The 18,172-nt window shown below is 39.0% G+C and overlaps 1 protein-coding gene across 1 annotated transcript in view; it reads left to right on the forward strand.

The window, feature by feature from the left end:
- The window catches only part of txk (TXK tyrosine kinase), a 55,491-nt gene that overhangs the window by 10,437 nt on the left and 26,882 nt on the right, over positions 1–18,172 (forward strand). The window contains exons 2-6 of the mRNA XM_060830933.1: positions 6,605–6,653; positions 6,777–6,876; positions 8,958–9,163; positions 16,310–16,375; positions 17,657–17,711. Coding sequence (XP_060686916.1) covers positions 6,605–6,653; positions 6,777–6,876; positions 8,958–9,163; positions 16,310–16,375; positions 17,657–17,711 — 476 coding nt within the window. The remainder of the gene's footprint in view (positions 1–6,604; positions 6,654–6,776; positions 6,877–8,957; positions 9,164–16,309; positions 16,376–17,656; positions 17,712–18,172) is intronic.

Genomic DNA, 18,172 nt, shown 5'->3' on the forward strand with positions numbered 1-18,172 from the left:
AGGTTTATAAAATCATGAGGGATACAGATAAGATGAATAGCAGGTGTCTTTTCCCTAGGGTGAGGCATTTCAAGTCTGAGGTGCATATTTTTAAGGTGAAAAGATACAGATTTAAAAAAGACATGGGGGCAATTTTTTTACACAGAGAGTAGTGGAATGATTTGAAGGTGCTGATGTTGGACTGGGGTGGACAAAGTTAAAAATCATAAACCCCAGGTTATAGCCCAACAGGTTTATTTGCAAGTACAAGCTTTCAGACTGCTGTGTCTTCATCAGGTAGTTGTGTACCTGAAGGAGCAGAGTTCAAAGCTAGTACTTTCAAATAAACCTGTTGGACTATAACCTGGGGTTGTGTGATTTCTAACTGTGTGTGGAATGAATCTCCATAAGAAATGGTGGATGCCAGTACAGTTGCAACATTTAAAAGATGTTTGGGTAAGTACATGAATAAGAAATGTTTGGAGGGATATGGGCTAAATGCAGGCAGGTGGGATTGGTTTAATTTTGGATTATGGCTGGCCTGGACTGGTTGGACTGTGCTGCATGACTCTATGACTCTAGGAGTAAAACATAAATCAGCTCCATTTGACCAACATTGTTAAATGGAGAAGCAGCTCGAGGCAGTTTTGTAAGTGCTACTAAAGGTCAATGAAATATTAGAAAGCTAGGATAATTATGTGGTTTGCTTGGTTTCTGTTGTTATTTTTTAGTTAAATTTATTATTGATTGAAGAAGAATGATTATAAATAATATTTTCATTTCCTAGCGGTACCAAACCATATTAACACAAAAAAAACCCATCAAGTAATCTGTCATTTTTTATCATTTATCTCTGATTGTTAATGTTCCATTTACCGATGACATCAACAGTACGAAACTAAAGTTATACCTCCTACGAGTTTAGTTATAATTAGAAACCTATATCCTGGATGGTGGCGCTGACGTGTCATATCTAAAATGTTAACATCTTCATGGGTTTGAACCTAAAATATACCATTCACTTTATAACTTGATGAAAACGATCACAAAAATTTCAGGGAACAGCTAAATAGAAACAATCAATACAAGATCAATACCAAGAAATCCAATAGGGAATTTAGACAGGTCTTCTTTACCCAAAGAGTGGTGTGATGGTGGAACTTGCTACCAGTGTGAGTGTTGAAATAAATACTATGGATGTATTTAAAGAGAAGCTAGACAAACATGAGGCTGCAGGGATAAAAGGGTACAATGTTAAATTTGAAAGCGGAAAGATGGAAGAAGGCTCAAGTGGAGCATGATTGTCAGCATTGGTCACTTTTGCCTACTTCTTTGGCAGAAGATCCAATGCAATATTATGGGGCAAGTGTCCCAGACTGACTTCTTGAAAGGTCTGAGAATAAAAACATGATGAATTACAACAAACATCACATATTCTTGAAATTTACTGGAAGAAAAGACTCAAAGTTCCAATTTTATTTGAATCTATAACAGCTGTGTTCATTTTTATTTGAGAAAAGCTTTCCAAGACAGTGAAACCATGTAAAATTTATGTGGCACATACTAAGACTGGTTACATTGTTTGTTTTTGGTCAAATCAGGATTCAGCAGCATTTTGCAGATTTGATTTCTTATTTGTGCTTGATGTGTCAGTTAATTAAACAAGTCAAAACATAAAAATACTCCTCATCACTATTTATAGTGCAATTCATGATGTGTTTTGGAAGATTACATTTGTTGTTTGTTTTAGAGTCCTTATGTAAGATTTCTGATTCTTTTTACAATAATTGAATGAATGACAATTTCCTTTACTACTTGCAAACAGAAGTTTTGATTTTTATGAATATTAATAACAGCTTGTATTTATATCATACCTTTAATGTAGTAAAAACAATTATAGGTGTGCAACGTACAAACTGTGACATTGAGTCATAAAAGGAGAAACTAGAGCAAATTTCTAAATATTTTTTGCCAAAGGAGGAGGTTTTATAAAGGATCATAAAAGAATAAAGTGAGATAGAGTGGCAAAGAGGTTTCCATGGTATGTTTGGAACATACAGTAACCCAAACAGAAATTGCTGGAAAAGCTGCCGATCAGGCAGCATCTGTGGAGAGAAATTAGACTTAACGTTTTGGATCCAGTGACCCTTCTTCAGAACAAATGATACCTTGGAAAAAAGTTGGTTTTTATGCAGAAGATAGGGTGAGGTTAGGGGGTAAGAAGTAAACGATACATGGAGCTAGAGCCCAAAGAGAGAGAAGAACAATTGGACAAACAAAAGAATGGATAACAGTCAGCCTGAGAGAATGAATAGCTGCTAATAGGCATTATTAGTGTGTGTACTAACAGACTGTGTGATGACAATGTGTAGGAGTTGGGGTGAGTACATGGGAAAAGATGCTCAAGCCCTAAAACTGTTGAACTCAATATTGAGTCCAGAAGGCTGCAGAGTTCCGAAGCAGAAAGCAAGGTGCTGTTCTTTTAGCTAGCGCTGAGCTTCACTGGACCTCTGCAGCAAGCCTGAGACCGAGATGTTGGCCAAGGTGGTGTATTGAAGTAGCAGGAAACTGGAAGCTCGAGGTCTTTTTTGCAGAGCTTACAGTCTCTGCATCAGATGGGAAGAATGATTAAAACCAGGGAATGTTGAATAAGACAAAATTAGTTGAAGGCTGATGACTTAAAGGGTTTACGTCTGAAGGAAACTACAAAGGTAAAGAGGAGAGAGGCCACAGAAAGTCTTGAAAACAAGGATGAAATTTCAAAAGCGTATATCAATGAGTACAGAGATAATAAGTTAACGCTGTTTGGTGAAAGATAGGAGATGGGCAGCAATATTGGGATGACATCATGTTTATAAATGTTAGGATATGGCATGCTGGTCAGAAATACATTGGGACAGTCAAATCCAGAGGTATGAATTCAATGAGGTGGTTTGAAAGTAGGACAACCATCTCCCAGGCCTCGATTAGTGGCAGCATCTGGCACATGTCACAGGTAGATTGGACCAATTTGGTGATAACCCAGTGGGCTAGGCTTTTTGTCTGCCACTGTAATGTAGCTGAAATCAGATCAACATTTAAGCTGCTTTTTCTGAGACTGCAAAATCTGCAGTATTTGTAATAATCTTCCAAAACTTTACTGAGTCCAAATCAAAGGAATTACAAATCTAACCACAAGTATTATACAAATCTGAAATGTATTAAGTTTCACATGTATTTTAGAAGTCAAGATGTTTTGATTATATTTACAAATTTTCCTTAATTATCTGTTTTCTGTCCAAATCTGTATACTTGTATTAAGACTTCTAATTTTCTATACCAAATGGAAAATACTTTGCATGAGACCAATGATTTTGCTATAAACTGTTTAGCAGTGAACGACATTGTATCTACCATGGGAAGAGGATTCTTGTTTCCCCTTTTCTAGTCCAGTTCATCTGACTTCCTGCTTCCAAAAATCTCAAAACAGTTTTCTTCAACTATATCTTTAGTTCCGTGTCCTCATGTCCCCATTCTGTTCCTGATTCCAAAAGAATAATTTATTACAAAATATTCTGAGTGCTGTACAAAATATCATTGGAGTTATCCAGGCATTTTTTTGGATATGTTCTAATTGCTGGAATGAGTTCTCAGATTCCAGCATTGATAAATAAAATCTATGTCAATGGGATCCTCACCCTTGCTCCCCAATATATTGTGAAATTTAGTCAAACTGTATGTGGACTTTATGCTGTAAAACAATATAATAAAGACTGATTTGATCTGATTCAGCACAGTCAGCATAAAGTCCTTGCAGCGAAGGATGTGGTCAATTGAAACTGTCAAAAACGTTTAAATTCCTAATAAACTGTATGAATTCATTTGGCTCTGTCAGTGGCCAGGAAGTAGTTTCTGGCTATAATTACAATTAATAACAAAAATAGCTTTGCTCTGAAATTGTAAGGACCAAATTTTCAACTTTATGTGAGATGAGTGATAACAGACAGGCCATTTGTTAGATACAACAATGTTTAAGATTCAAGCAGTGGTATTGTGGGCTGCAGATCCATTATCACCTCTTCTTACATTGTCTATCGAAGGTCCATTCTCAAAGTTTTGTTTTGAGGCTCTAGGTGGAAAGGTCTATTGTAAATAATTCAGTTATTTAGTTGCTGCATTAAAATATTTTTGCCTGATGCGTCCAACTTAAAATGTGTCTGAGGCAAGGTTATTTTGCTTCTGATGATTAACGTGCAAATTGACAGGGATGTAAGACAAGTCCTGTTTGTGAAAAATCATTATCAAACGTGAGCTGCTGACCATTTCTTGAGCAGGTTACTCAAGGTTGCCTAGATCTCAATGCAAAGATAGCTTATTGTGATGACACCAGTGGTAGAGACTGTCACCACCTGCATGCCCCTCCCAGCCCCTGACCCCAACCCAGAGTGATCTAATAAAAAGAACTGGAGAAAGAAATTTGTACAAAGGTGCAAGCCCGTACCCCCCTGTTAGACCTTGTTTTTACCCTGGTGGCTGTGTTTATTTAGGAGAGTTGGCCTTCACTCTCTTCAACACATTCATCACATTTAAGTCACAACACAGACTTTATCTTAAAAATAAAAAGTTGGAAAACCTTCTTTGGAAAAGTCATATGGGACATGAAAAGTGAACTCCGTTTTCCCCTTCACAGCTATTGCCAGGACTGCAGGGTTTCTCCAATGTTCTCTACATTTATTTCAGGTTTCTAGCATCCGTAGCATTTTATCTTTAATTTACATTAATCAGCTGGAGTTATTGGAACTTGGCCTCAAGAGGTTTATATAATTTGCTTTCCTGCAGATTGATGGATTGTTGAGTGGATAAAGTTAAAGTCTGTATTAAAGTAGTGCTGCAGGTGCTGAAAATCTGAAATAAGACCTGAAAATCTGGAGAAACTCAGCAGGTCTGGCAGGAGCAATGGGGAGAGAAACAGAGTTAACATTTTGAGAGTTGTATGATTCTTCTTCAGAATTTATATGTAATTAGCTGACCAGAACATTTTTATGGTAACAGCAGAGTTGTTTTATTGTGATGGGCTACCTGCTCCTACAAGACTGTAGTAATGAACTTAGGGCAGATAGATGACAGAGCAATTACAATATGAAGTTTCTACTTAACCATGTTAACCAGAAATTGTATCCAGAATGTGGTGGACTTTGTGCAGTTTTACAAATTCAAGATTACATTTAAGTGTGTGAGCAAGCTCAGACTTAAAAGAGACCCCAACTTAGAATTCTTGTGAGACAGTGTTGTCATGACATTCAGGATTGCAAATAACTTTTGCCTAAAGGCAGCCCCCTGAATGCTGAGTTTAAAAGAATTTAACCTGAAATTTTGATTGATCAGTGAAGCTGAATAAACAGGCCACTCAGCAGTTTTTAGCTGACAATTCAGCATGTGGCTTCAGTAGCAAAGCCAAATCAGTGAAACAATGTGGAAGGAATTTAAAACATTGCAGTGATGGGTGTGGTTGATTGAGGCTTCAGTTGAATATTAAAACTACTGCCGATGCTGGGGATCTGAAACAAACAGAGAGTGCTGGAAAAACTCAGTGGAATGGACATACCTGTGGAGAGACGCAGAGTTGACTTTTCAAGTCTGATATGACTTCTTCAACTGAAAGTAATGATCTTTCTCGGGACTAAGACAAAGCCAAAAGTGACAATGTGGTTGAATGATTAGAAGCTGATGAAATGTTATGGAGAATGGATAATTGGGATTGAAAGTCTAATTGGAAGTGAACTATGGGATAATTTATCCAGGGACAGATACAAAGGTAGGGTTTGGGTGAGGAATGGTGAAGTGGTTGGTGAGTGACAGAGTTTATTAGAATGGCTTTTTCTTTTATTATGTACAGACGGTAGAGTTGCTTGCTTCCTATCCCCACTGGTGGTTCTTTGCAGAATCAGAATGGAATTGGGTTTTGTGTCAAATTTAATACTTACTAGTGATTGCCTTTAATTGCTTTGGTTCTGGCTTGTAATTTCAGGGCCTTAAACTCACAATTAAATGGAACTCAACTCATCTCTTAATAAGTCATTTTTTTTTGGATTCCTAAAAGAAATTTAGCAATGTGAGTGTAATTTTAGAATAACCTTTCTGTTTGTAGTTCCACATATACAACTTTAAAAGCGAACTTCAGAATTAATTCATTACTGGCTACCATACTAGCTATAATATAAATAGATGATGTGACGTGACAGACAGGTCCTAAAATGAAGACGAAAATGGAAACAATGCATTTCTGATTAATGCTCACGATACTCTTTAAAAATGAGGAGAAACGGCACGGTCATTGGGCTCACCCATTAATATAATTAACCATATAGCATCAAACAGAACGTTTGATTGCACCTCACAAGATTTCCGGTGATGTCTGATCAATGACCTCAATATAAAGACCACATTATAAAAGCAAAGACATGCAAGGTATTAAATGTAGAAAATATTGAAAACACACAACAGGTCAATTAACATATAACTACAGTGTGTTGTCTGGAATTTTAGTTTTTGATTTCCAATATCTGTTGAGCTTTTGCCTTTCTTGAAATGTACTTTTTTTTGCAATGAAGAATTGTGGTTACATTGAAATCTCATGTTTTTGCAGATCATACCATCCAGTCAGTGTTTTGCTGTTGTTGCTCTGTTCAGAAACGGTAAGCCCAACTTTTCAACTTCCTTCCAGCTAAAAATACTTTTCTACTTTCCTTGAACTAATACAGCTGATAATAATATCTTCAATGTTATGTTAATTTGTTTATTTTTCAATTTAATTTCAGTGCAGTGACAACTCAAGTGAGTTTAGATGATAATGCAGATCTCATGGATGGTTATCCTTTGAATAATGGTCAAACATCATATCCTTCAAATATTTACCGAGTAGGTGATATGCTTTTGATATATATTCATGATGTATTTAATGAGACAAAACTCATGCATAAGAGTCTATGTGTTTTTTGACTTATAATTTATAACCGTTACATGGAAGCAATTTTTATTTTTGATTGGCCACATATAAAAACCAAAGTAGTACAATATAGTTGTGCTGGTAACCATGATCAAATTTCCTTATTAAACCAAATCATTGAATGCTTCTGGAGGCTTACCTGAGGTTACATATTAACACTGAAAACTTCCATATGACAATAGAATACTTAGGCAGCACAAATAAATATTAACTGCATATATATTACATAAAGAAGTAGTATTATAGTTGTTCCTTTTAAATATCCAAAGCAAAACATCTATTATGGCTAATTTTATTAATCTGTTTAGTCCTCCTAAATGTAAAGTTTTTGTAACTCAGCTGAACTGCTGTATCATGTGAGGGATAGCAGGATAGCCAGAAGCATGGCTTTCATTGGATACAGCTGACCCTGGGGTGAGACATGTCCTGCCCCCATTCACCACAGAGCTCCAATGTTACATCTGGCAAGATATATAATTTCCTCTGAATCTTTCATAGCAGGCTAATGGATAGGATTCCGTGTTCTCACTGCCACAGCCTGGTAAATTCCCAGTCTTGGACTGAGGATTTCCTGTGTGTGGTGCAGTGGTTATACTTCTACCTCCAGGCTAGAAGGTCTGAGTTCATGTCCCTGAATGAAACCTTTTGTTGATTTTTTTTGTTAATGTACGGTGGTCGTGTCCATACCTCTAAGCCAGAAGATCCAGGTTCAAGTCCCACCTGCTACAGGGGTGTGTCATTACTTGTCTGAGCAAGTGAACAAGAAAATATCCATAAATTCCTTCCATTATACATTAATTTTCCAGCGAAGCAAATAACTCACAGAAATCTCCTTTGTTTAGCTCCTTGTTGTTTGTAGGATATGTGCAGCTAATGATTCTAACATGTGAACCTTATTTTTAAATTGATACATTAATGCTTTGAAAAGAAAAAAGAATGTTCTAACACTAAATTGTGGCAGGTTAACATTTGGGGCTAGAAATGTCAGTTCAGACCCAGGTTTGATTCCAACCTCAGGTGACTATCTCTGTGGAGTTTGCACGTTCTCCCTGTGTCTGTGTGGCTTTCTACGCACTATCCAAAGATGTGCAGGGAAGCTGGATTGCTCATAGCGTTAAGGGATGTGTAGGTTGGTTAGATTAACCCATGATAACTGTGGGGTACTGGGTTAGGGAGGGGCATGGGCCTGGGAGGGATGCTCTTTGGAGAGTTGGTGCAGACTCGATGGGCCAAATGGTCTCTATCTGCACTATGGGGATTGTATGAAATTATTTTTTTTATACAGACATTTTAAGAGTTGGTGCATTGTTTCTGTCTGTTTTCAAAGCATCCTTGGGTGAGGTTCTTCTGGGTGCTTGAGTAGTGTAACTGATGAATGATAATGAAGTCACGTAAGTACTTTTCGGCATTTGGACTGCTTTTTTGTCAAAGTCTCTTAAGACAAAGGAAAGAATTCCTTATATAAGTTCATCTCCTGAATATTAGGAAGACATTGAAATTGTTATTGAATAATTTGATTTCTTGAACTGTGTATTAAATATGTTACATTTTTATGCCGCCCCTGAAGGAGTGCAGTTATTGGCAAGTAGTAGGAGGTTTCCTGAAAGAGATCCCCTTAACTCAAGGATATTATTGTAATATTACATTAGTAAATGCATCTCAAATGTAAATAGTTAATGTTGAAACAAACGGTGACGCATACATGCATAAGATACACCCATTGTGCCAAAGACTGTAAGCAGTGTGCCTTTGAAACTTTTCACAAAGTTCTTTAAAAATGTGAATAATGTGCCTTTAGCGAAGTATTGTCTGCTCTGAAGAAGGGTCACAGAACTCGAAACAATAACTCTGTCTTCTCTCCGCAGATACTGCCTGACCTGCTGAGTTTCTTCAGCAGTTTCTGTTTTTATTTGTTTACAGTCAAGTGAATTTTGGCATAGAATAACAGAAAAGCCACTGTTGAATTTGGCTTTAATCTTGGAGTTGTATTCAGGCCAACAGGTCAGTAGGGGTCCCGTCAAGAAGGAAGCCTCCACCACCACCTCCGAGTGATGATGAGGAGGGCACGGAAGTCAAGGTGATCGCCCTGTATGATTTTTGGGCCCGAGAATCCACTGATCTGAATGTCAGGAGATATGAAGAATATGTTATTCTTGAAAAACTTGATCCTCACTGGTGGAAAGCGAGGGACAAACATGGGTAAGAATAAACTTCATTTAGCATGTTTGTTGCAATATAAAATTTATATAATTAAATTACATTGTACTCAGATGTGACAAGTAAACTTCCTGCTGCTTAATATCTAGATGAAAAGCATTAGTTAGACAGGTCTGAAACTGAGAATCTGTGAGAATCGTACAGTATTGTTATCAGAAACTGCAAGATTTAAATTTAAATATTTGTTCTGATCATACTTTAAAAGAAAAAAAACAGTATCCAAGTCTCCTACCAGCTATGACATAGGCAGTAACCATTTCATGTACTGACCCTAAATTTGTATGGGAATTCCTACACAACCATATGAAATAGAAAATAGGAATAATTTGTTCGGCCCCTCAAGCCTATTACACTGTTCAGTAGGATCATGGCTGAAACCAACATTCCTTATAGCCACATTCCTGCCTTTTTTCCATAACCCTTGATTCCCCTACTGATGAAGAATTTGTCTTAGACTTAAATACGCCCAAGAAATCTGTCTCCACAGCTCTCTATAACAAGAGTTCCACAGACTCACGACCCTCTGAGTGAAGACATTTTTCCTCATCTGGCTTAAATTGGCCTTTATTCTGGGATTATGTCCTCTGGTCTTAGACTCTCCATGAGGAGAAACATCCTCTCAGCATTTACCCTGTCAAGCCTCTTAAGAATCCTCTATGCTTCAATGAAATCACCTCTTGTTCTTCTAAACTGCAGTGAGTATAGTCTCAGTCTGTTTAATTTTTGCTCATAAAACAATCCTTCCATATCAGATCATCTTAATGAACCTTCTCAGAACTGCTTCCAATGAAATAATATGTTTCCTTAAATAAGGGAATCAAAACTGCTCCCAGTACTTCAGACATGGTTTCACCAGCATTTTATACAGGTGCATTAAGACTTTCCTATTCTTATACACCAACCCCCTTTAAATAAGGACTAACATTCTATTTGCCTTCCTGAGTACCTGTGATACCTTTTTATTTTTTGTGCTCAATTCCCCCACAAGTCTCTATGTGTTGTAGATGTGTTTACAGTATCTTTCTGTAAACTGTTTATATCCCTCTCACAAGCTGCCATTCCGTCTATTTTGTGTCATCTGCAGATTTGGCTACAGTACATTCACTTCCTTCCTCTAAGTCATGTCCCCTTCCAGAGTGACTTGAACTCTCAAGCTTGCACAGTACACCCCCCCCCCCCAAAACTTCCTCTACCTGCCCTAACTGCCACCAGACCAATAGGCAAATAGAGTGGAAAGTATGAGACTTTTTCCCCAGAGTGAAGTGATCAATGACTAGGGACACAGGTTAAAGATGTTGGGGGTGGAAGTTTAAAAGAGATGTGTGAGCAAGGTTTGTGAAGGTTTGTAGCTCAGGTTGAGGTTTAGGGTGTAGGTTTACTCGCTGAGCTGTAGGTTTGATATCCAGACGTTTCATTACCTGGCTAGGTAACATCATCAGTGGCAACCTCCAAGTGAAGCGAAGCTGTTGTCTCCTGCTTTCTATTTATATCTTTCTCCTGGATGGGATTCCTGGGGTTTGTGGTGATGTCATTTCCTGTTCGTTTTCTGAGGGGTTGATGGAATTTTGTGTTAGGGCATACAAGGACTACCACAAACACTACGTAGGACAAACAGGAAGAAAGTTAGCCACCAGGATACACGAACACCAGCTAGCCACAAAAAGACACGACCCTCTCTCCCTCATAGCCCTACACACAGATGAAAAAAACCAACATTTCGACTGGGACAACACATCTATGCTGGGACAGGCTAAGCAAAGACATGTCAGAGAATTCCTAGAGGCCTGGCACTCCAATCACAATGCCATAAACAAACACATAGATCTAGATACCATCTATCAACCCCTCAGAAAATGAACAGGAAATGACATCACCACAAACCCCAGGAACCCCATCCAAGACAAACATATAAATAGAAAGCAGGAGATAACAGCTTCGCTTCACTTGGAGGTCGCCACTGATGATGTTACCTAGCCAGGTAATGAAACGTCTGGATATCAAACTTACAGCTCAGCGAGCAAACCTACACCCTAGAGATGTGTGAGGCATGTTTTCAGACAAAAGATATTGAGTGCCTAGAAAGCACTGTCAGAGGTGGTGGTGGAAGCAGCTACAATAGCAGCATTCAGGAAACACCTGAATGAATATATGAATAGAAAGGAGTAGAGGGATACAGATCCTGTAAGTGAAGACAGTTTAAGTATGAAAGGGCAAAATGCATTGGCGCAAACCTGGAGGGCCAAAAGGCCTGTTCCTGTGCTGAGTTGTTCTTTAGTCTTTGTTCTTTGTATACAAATGGTACAGACCATGAATTAACTTGAGTTATTTGGTGTCTCTCACCAGAGTTACTGAGTTAAAACTTCACTCTGTCCATAAAGGGATTAAGTCATTGAATTATCCCCAACAACATACTGCTTTGGATTTGGTACCTCTTAAGTGATATGGTTCCCAGTAGATTTTAATAAGCAATTTTTACTGGAACTAACATTGACTACTCTTTTAAATGGCTTGAGCAAGTCACTCAGTTGAAGGACAATTAGGATGGGCAACAATGCTTGCCCAGCACTGCTCTCACTCCATGAAAGAATGAAGAAAAAGAAAATATATTTCTCCAGATCTTATTTTATGTAATGGACTGATACGTTGGCTTGAATTGCTCACTATCAGCAATCACCATGGGATTATGTTGGTGAATAAGTATGGGGGAGTTAAATGAGTATGAAAGTGAGGAATGCTGATGAAATATAGTGTTAGGAGGACAGATGTGAGGAAGTTAGGACATAGGGTGAAAGGTGGGTCAGGTGGGTCAGGTGGGTTGTCAGGATTGAATTCTAGTTAAGGTGGGTTGGGGGAAGCCTGAGGATAGATGAAACATAGAAAATTGAAGATAGGAGCAGGAAAAGGCCATTTGATTTCTCGAAACTGCTCCTCGATTCAATATGATCATGGCTGATCATCAAGCTCAATATCCTAATCCCATCCTCCCATCAGATCCCTTGATCCCTTGGTCTACAAGAGATATATTTACCTCCTATTTGAAAACACATGATGTTTTAGCCTAAACCACTTTCTGGGTGAAGAAATTTCTCCTCATTTCAGTCCTAAAACACATCCCCAATCCTTAAACTATGACCCCTGGTCTAGATTCTCCCATCATCTGGAACAGCCTTCCTGCACCTAACCTGTCTAGTCCTGTGAAGATTTTATAGGCTTCTATGAGATCCTCCCTCATTCTTCAAACGATCTGGGATTTATTATTTTTATGTTCGATTTTGATTCTTTCCTATTTAGTTGTCTGACCTTGCAATCTAGGTAACACCGTACTCTTATAGTGCTTTGCACTTGACTCTGTTCTGAGCACCCCTATCTGACCTTGTGCATGTTTTCAATCTGTCTACCTTTACCGTATCCCACCTAATGCATATGGTACGTCATTTTGGCAGGATAGGATAACTTTACTGTGTGATAATTAAAATCCAGTAATCTAAAATTCAATTTTTAAAGTTTTATGTTGTGACAAAATAGAAATAACAATATGTTCCAAATCTTTTCTTCACTTAAGACCATAAGACATAGGAGTGGAAGTAAGGCCATTTGGCCCATCGAGTCCACTCCGCCATTTAATCATGGCTGATGGGCATTTCAACTCCACTTACCAGTATTCTCCCCGTAGACCTTAATTCCTTGTGACATCAAGAATTTATCAATCTCTGCCTTGAAGACATTTAGCGTCCTGGCCTCCACTGCACTCTGCGGCAATGAATTCCACAGGCCCACCACTCTCTGGCTGAAGAAATGTCTTTGCATTTCTCTTCTGAATTTACCCCCTCCAATTCTAAGGCTGTGTCCACGGGTCCTAGTCTCCCCGCTTAACGGAAACAATTTCTTAGCGTCCACCCTTTCCAAGCCATGTATTATCTTGTATGCCTGTATTAGATCTCCCCTTAACCTTCTAAACTCCAATGAATACAATCCCAGGATCCTCAGCCGTTCCTCGTATGTTAGACATACCATTCCAGGGATCATCCGTGTGAATCTCCACTGGACACGCTCCAGTGCCAGTATGTCCTTCCTGAGGTGTGGGGCCCAAAACTGGACACAGTACTCCAAATGGGGCCTAACCAGAGCTTTATAAAGTCTCAGTAGCACATCGCTGCTTTTATATTCCAACCCTCTTAAGATAAATGACAACATTGCATTCGCTTTCTTAATCACGGATTCAACCTGCTTGTTTACCTTTAGAGAATCCTTGACTAGCACTCCCAGATCCCTTTGTACTTTGGCTTTATGAATTTTCTCACCGTTTAGAAAGTAGTCCATGCTTGTGTTCTTTTTTCCAAAGTGCAAGACCTCGCATTTGCTCACATTAAACTTGATCAGCCATTTCCTGGACCACTCTCCCAAACTGTCTAGATCCTTCTGCAGCCTCCCCACTTCATCAGTACTATCTGCCTGTCCACCTATCTTCGTATCATCTGCAAACTTCACTAGAATGCCCCCAGTCCCTTCATCCAGATCATTAATGTATAACGTGAACAGCTGCGGCCCCAACACTGAACCCTGTGGGACACCGCTTGTCACCGGCTGCCATTCTGAAAAAGAACCTTTTATCCCAACTCTCTGCCTTTTGTCAGACAGCCAATCCTCAATCCATGCCAGTAGCTCACCTCGAACACCATGGGTCCTCACCTTACTCAGCAGCCTCCGATGTGACACCTTATCAAAGGCCTTTTGGAAGTCTAGATAGACCACATCCACTCTGTTTCCCTGGTCTAACCGACTTGTCACCTCTTCAAAGAATTTTAACAAGTTTGTCAGGCATGACCTCCCCTTACTAAATCCATGTTGACTTGTCCTAATCAGACCCTGCTCTTCCAAGAATTTAGAAACCTCATCCTTAACGATAGATTCTAGAATTTTACCAACAACCGAGGTTAGGCTAATTGGCCTATAATTTTCCATCTTTTGTCTTGATCCTTTCTTGAACAATGGGGTTACAACAGCGATCTTCCAATCATCCGGGACTTTCCCTGTCTCCAGTGACTTTTGAAAGATCTCAACCAACGCTTCCGCTATTTCCTCAGCCACCTCCCTCAGAACTCTAAGATGTAGCCCATTGGGGCCAGGAGATTTGTCAATTTTAAGACCTTTTAGCTTTTCTAGCACTATCTCTTTTGTAATGGCAACCATACTCAACTCAGCCCCTGGCTCCCTTTAATTATTGGGATATTACTCATGTCTTCCACTGTGAAAACTGACACAAAGTACTTGTTAAGTTCTCCTGCTACTTCCTGGGCTATCTCCCATCACTAAGCTTCCAGCATCAGTTTAAAGTGGCCCAAAGTCTACTTTTGCCTGTCGTTTGTTTCTTATGTATTGAAAGAAACTTTTACTATCATTTCTAATATTACTGGCTAGTCTACCTTCATATTTGATACTCTCACTTCTTATTTCTCTCTTTGTTATCCTCTGTTTGTTTTTGTAGCCTTCCCAATCTTTCGATTTCCCAGTGCTTTTGGCCTCTTTATAGGATCTCTCTTTTTCTTTGATGCATTTCCTGACTTCCTTTGTCAGCCATGGCTGTGTAATCCCTCCCCAGATAATCTTTCTTTTCTTGGGGATGAACCTCTGGACAGTGTCCTCAATTATACCCACAAACTCCTGCTATTTTTGCTCGACTGTCTTCCCTGTTGGGCTCTGCTTCCAGTTGATTTTCGTCAGTTCCTCTCTCATGCCCTCATAATTACCTTTGTTTAACTGTAACACCATTACATCTGATTTTGCCTTCTCTCTTTCATACTGCAGACTGAACTCTATCATGTTATGACCGCTGCTTCCTAAGTGTTCCCTTACTTTAAGATCTTTTATAAAGTCTGGTTCATTACATAGCACTAGGTCCAAAATAGCCTGTTCCCTCATGGGCTCCATGGCAAGCTGTTCCAAAAAGCCATCCCGTAAGCATTCCAAGAATTCCCTTTCTTTGGATCCACTGACAACATTATTTACCCAGTCCACCTGCATATTGAAGTCTCCCATGATCACCGTGACCTTGCGTTTCTGACATGCCTTTCCTATTTCCCGGTACATGTTGCGCCTCTGACTCCTGACCACTGTTAGGAGGTCTGTACATAACTCCCATTATGGTTTTTTTTGCTTTTGTGGTTCCTCAGTTCCACCCACACAGACTCCACATCATCCGACCCTATGTCATTCAGTGCCATAGATTTAATTTTGTTCTTAACTAACAAGGCCACCCCGCCCCTCTGCCTACTTCCCTGTCTTTTTGATAAGTTGTAAATCCTTGGATGTTTAACTGCCAATCCTGAACCCCCTGCAACCATGCCTCCGTGATGCCTACCACATCATAATCATTCACGATGATCTGTGCCGTTAGTTCATCTGCTTTGTTACCTGAATGCTCGTAGCATTCGTAAAGTGCCTTAATGCTAACATTTTTATCATTAGAGATATTGGAAGTCATAAGACGTCCTAAGTTATCCTTCCTTTTTGTTGCATTCCTAATCTGCCTCAAGGTTAAATCCACCTGCATACATGCTATCCTCCTGCTTTTCGTTCCATTTAACTCCATACTCCCTGTTGCTTTCACTTTCCCTTCCCCCCAATTCAGAAGTTTAAAGTCCTACTGACCACCCTATTTATCTTCTTCCCTAGACCATTGGTACCAGATCGGTTCAGGTGGAGACCGTCCCAATGGTACAGATCCCCCCGGTTCCAAAACTGATGCCAGTGCCCCATGAAATGGAATCCCTCTTTCCCACACCAATCCCTTAGCCACGTGTTTACTTCCCTAATTTTCTTATCTCTAAGCCAATTGACACGTGGCTCGGGCAGTAATCCGGAGATTATGACCCTTGAGGACCTGTACTTCAATTTCTTTCCTAGTGCTTGATAATCCCCAAACAGGTCCTCCTAGCTTTGCCTATGTTGTTAGTCTCAATGTGGACCACAACAACTGGATCCTCCCCCTCAGTCAGTAACTTGAATTAGAGTTACTGACTGCCAAATTATTTACATTGTTTCACTTGTGTATTCATTTTGCATTTGTCTAATCTTATGTTATTGAAATTTTCCTATGAAACAGAAAGTAATTAACATATGTTATTTCAGAAATGAAGGACTTATTCCAAGCAACTATGTGACTGAAAAGAAATCAAATAATATCGAAGCATTTGAGTAAGTTCGTTACATAACTCTTACATCTGCTATTTGAATGCTCATAATGTCTTGTGACATTTTGCATTTCAGAGTTGGCAATTAAGAAAGGGTCACTCCTTGATTTCAAATAAATTAGACACTGGTGCTTTGAGCACACTAAGAATGAACATTTGATGTGACAACTTCACTACTAATGGCATATGGGACCTAACCAATTTTGAAGGACTTTGCATAATTTACCCCTGTTTTGCAATCATAATTAAATAAAAAGCACAATGCAAGAAATTCCACCTGAGTCTCTACCCGTTGGCTCAAAATGTGCTCCTAGGCTTCATTTCACTTGTGCCACTTCTACATATGGCTGAAAAGTTTCATGCAATAGTTTTTTGTTGTTTCCTTACATTGCCTGCAGAAGCCTCCAGAAAGATGATTGGCAAATGGGGAGGAGCTGGCAGGAAGGCTGTGGTGCTGAAAGGATCTGTTGTCCCCTTATTAGGTCCGAACCAATTATTACAAATGTGAACTTGTCCTTGTGGTGGTAGTTCCTTGCTGGACTGTTATCATGTGTGGAAAAGTGGAATAGAACATTTTTAATGTTAACTTAAGAAAGGGGTGAAATATCTATTTTGGATGACTACTCCAGAGTCTAAAACTCAATTTTAGTGTAGAGCTAAATCTTAACTTTTGATCTATTTCATGAAAGTAAAATGGCTGCAATGAGGGCTCACATCTACTCAATTAATACTTAAAATATATTTTCAAATGAGCCACTCAGAACACAGAATGTTTACAACTTATTTGGTGAGCCAAGGGACCACAGTTACAATTTCAGACTTGTTACCAATTGCTTCTTGCTTCCTTGTTAGTTATTTGGGTCTCAGTGGTTGGTGTTATCCATTTAAAGGTGGAGCAATAGTAAAGTTAACTACACAACCTTACACTGCTCAACTTAGTAAATATGACAAAGCTTTAAAAGGAATAAGGAGAAGTTTATTAATTAGGAAAATGAAACAAAAACCCTGTGGATGCTGGAAATCTGAAACAGAAGCTCAAAAATTGGAAATACTGACCAGGTCAGTCAGTGTTTGTGGAGAAAAATATTATTTATCTCTCCCTCCGCACAGGCTACCTGACCTGCTAAATATTTAGAATATTTTGCGTTTTAACATTAAGGAAAGCTTGTTTGAGGTAAAAGCACAGGAAGGAAGAAGGTTTGGTCTTTCAGTGTTCATTGTTGATGCAGCACTATGACACCAAGATGATGTATTGAATATGGAAATAATCATTTGTTTTCTGCAGATGGTACTGTAAAAATATAACACGGACCAAAGCAGAGCAGCTTCTTCGACAAGAGGTAAATCAGTCTGCAAATATTAAAATATTAATTAATGGGATATGGGTATCACTGGCTAGACCAACCACTAATTACCCAGATGGTAGTTAAGAATCTACTACTGTAGTCTGGAGTCACATGTAGACCAGACCAGGTAAGGATGCAGATTTCCTTCCCTAAAGGACATTAGTGAACCAGATGTTCGTTCATTCCAACAATTGAGAATGACTTTATTGTCATCACTGGACTTTAGTAAAGCCTTTGACATGGTTTCGCATGATAGACTAATTAGTAAAGTTGGAGCACATTGGATTCAGGGTGAACTTGCCAATTGGATAGAAAATTGGCTTAACAGCAGGAGATGGTGGAGGGTTGTTTTTTGGACTAGAAGTCTGTGACCAGTTTGTAAATGATTTGGATGATAATATAGGAGGTGTGATTAGTAAGTTTGCAGATGACACCAGAATTAATAAAGGTTATCT

The sequence above is a fragment of the Hemiscyllium ocellatum genome, chromosome 1 (assembly GCF_020745735.1).
Source record: "Hemiscyllium ocellatum isolate sHemOce1 chromosome 1, sHemOce1.pat.X.cur, whole genome shotgun sequence".
Classification (NCBI taxonomy): domain Eukaryota; kingdom Metazoa; phylum Chordata; class Chondrichthyes; order Orectolobiformes; family Hemiscylliidae; genus Hemiscyllium; species Hemiscyllium ocellatum.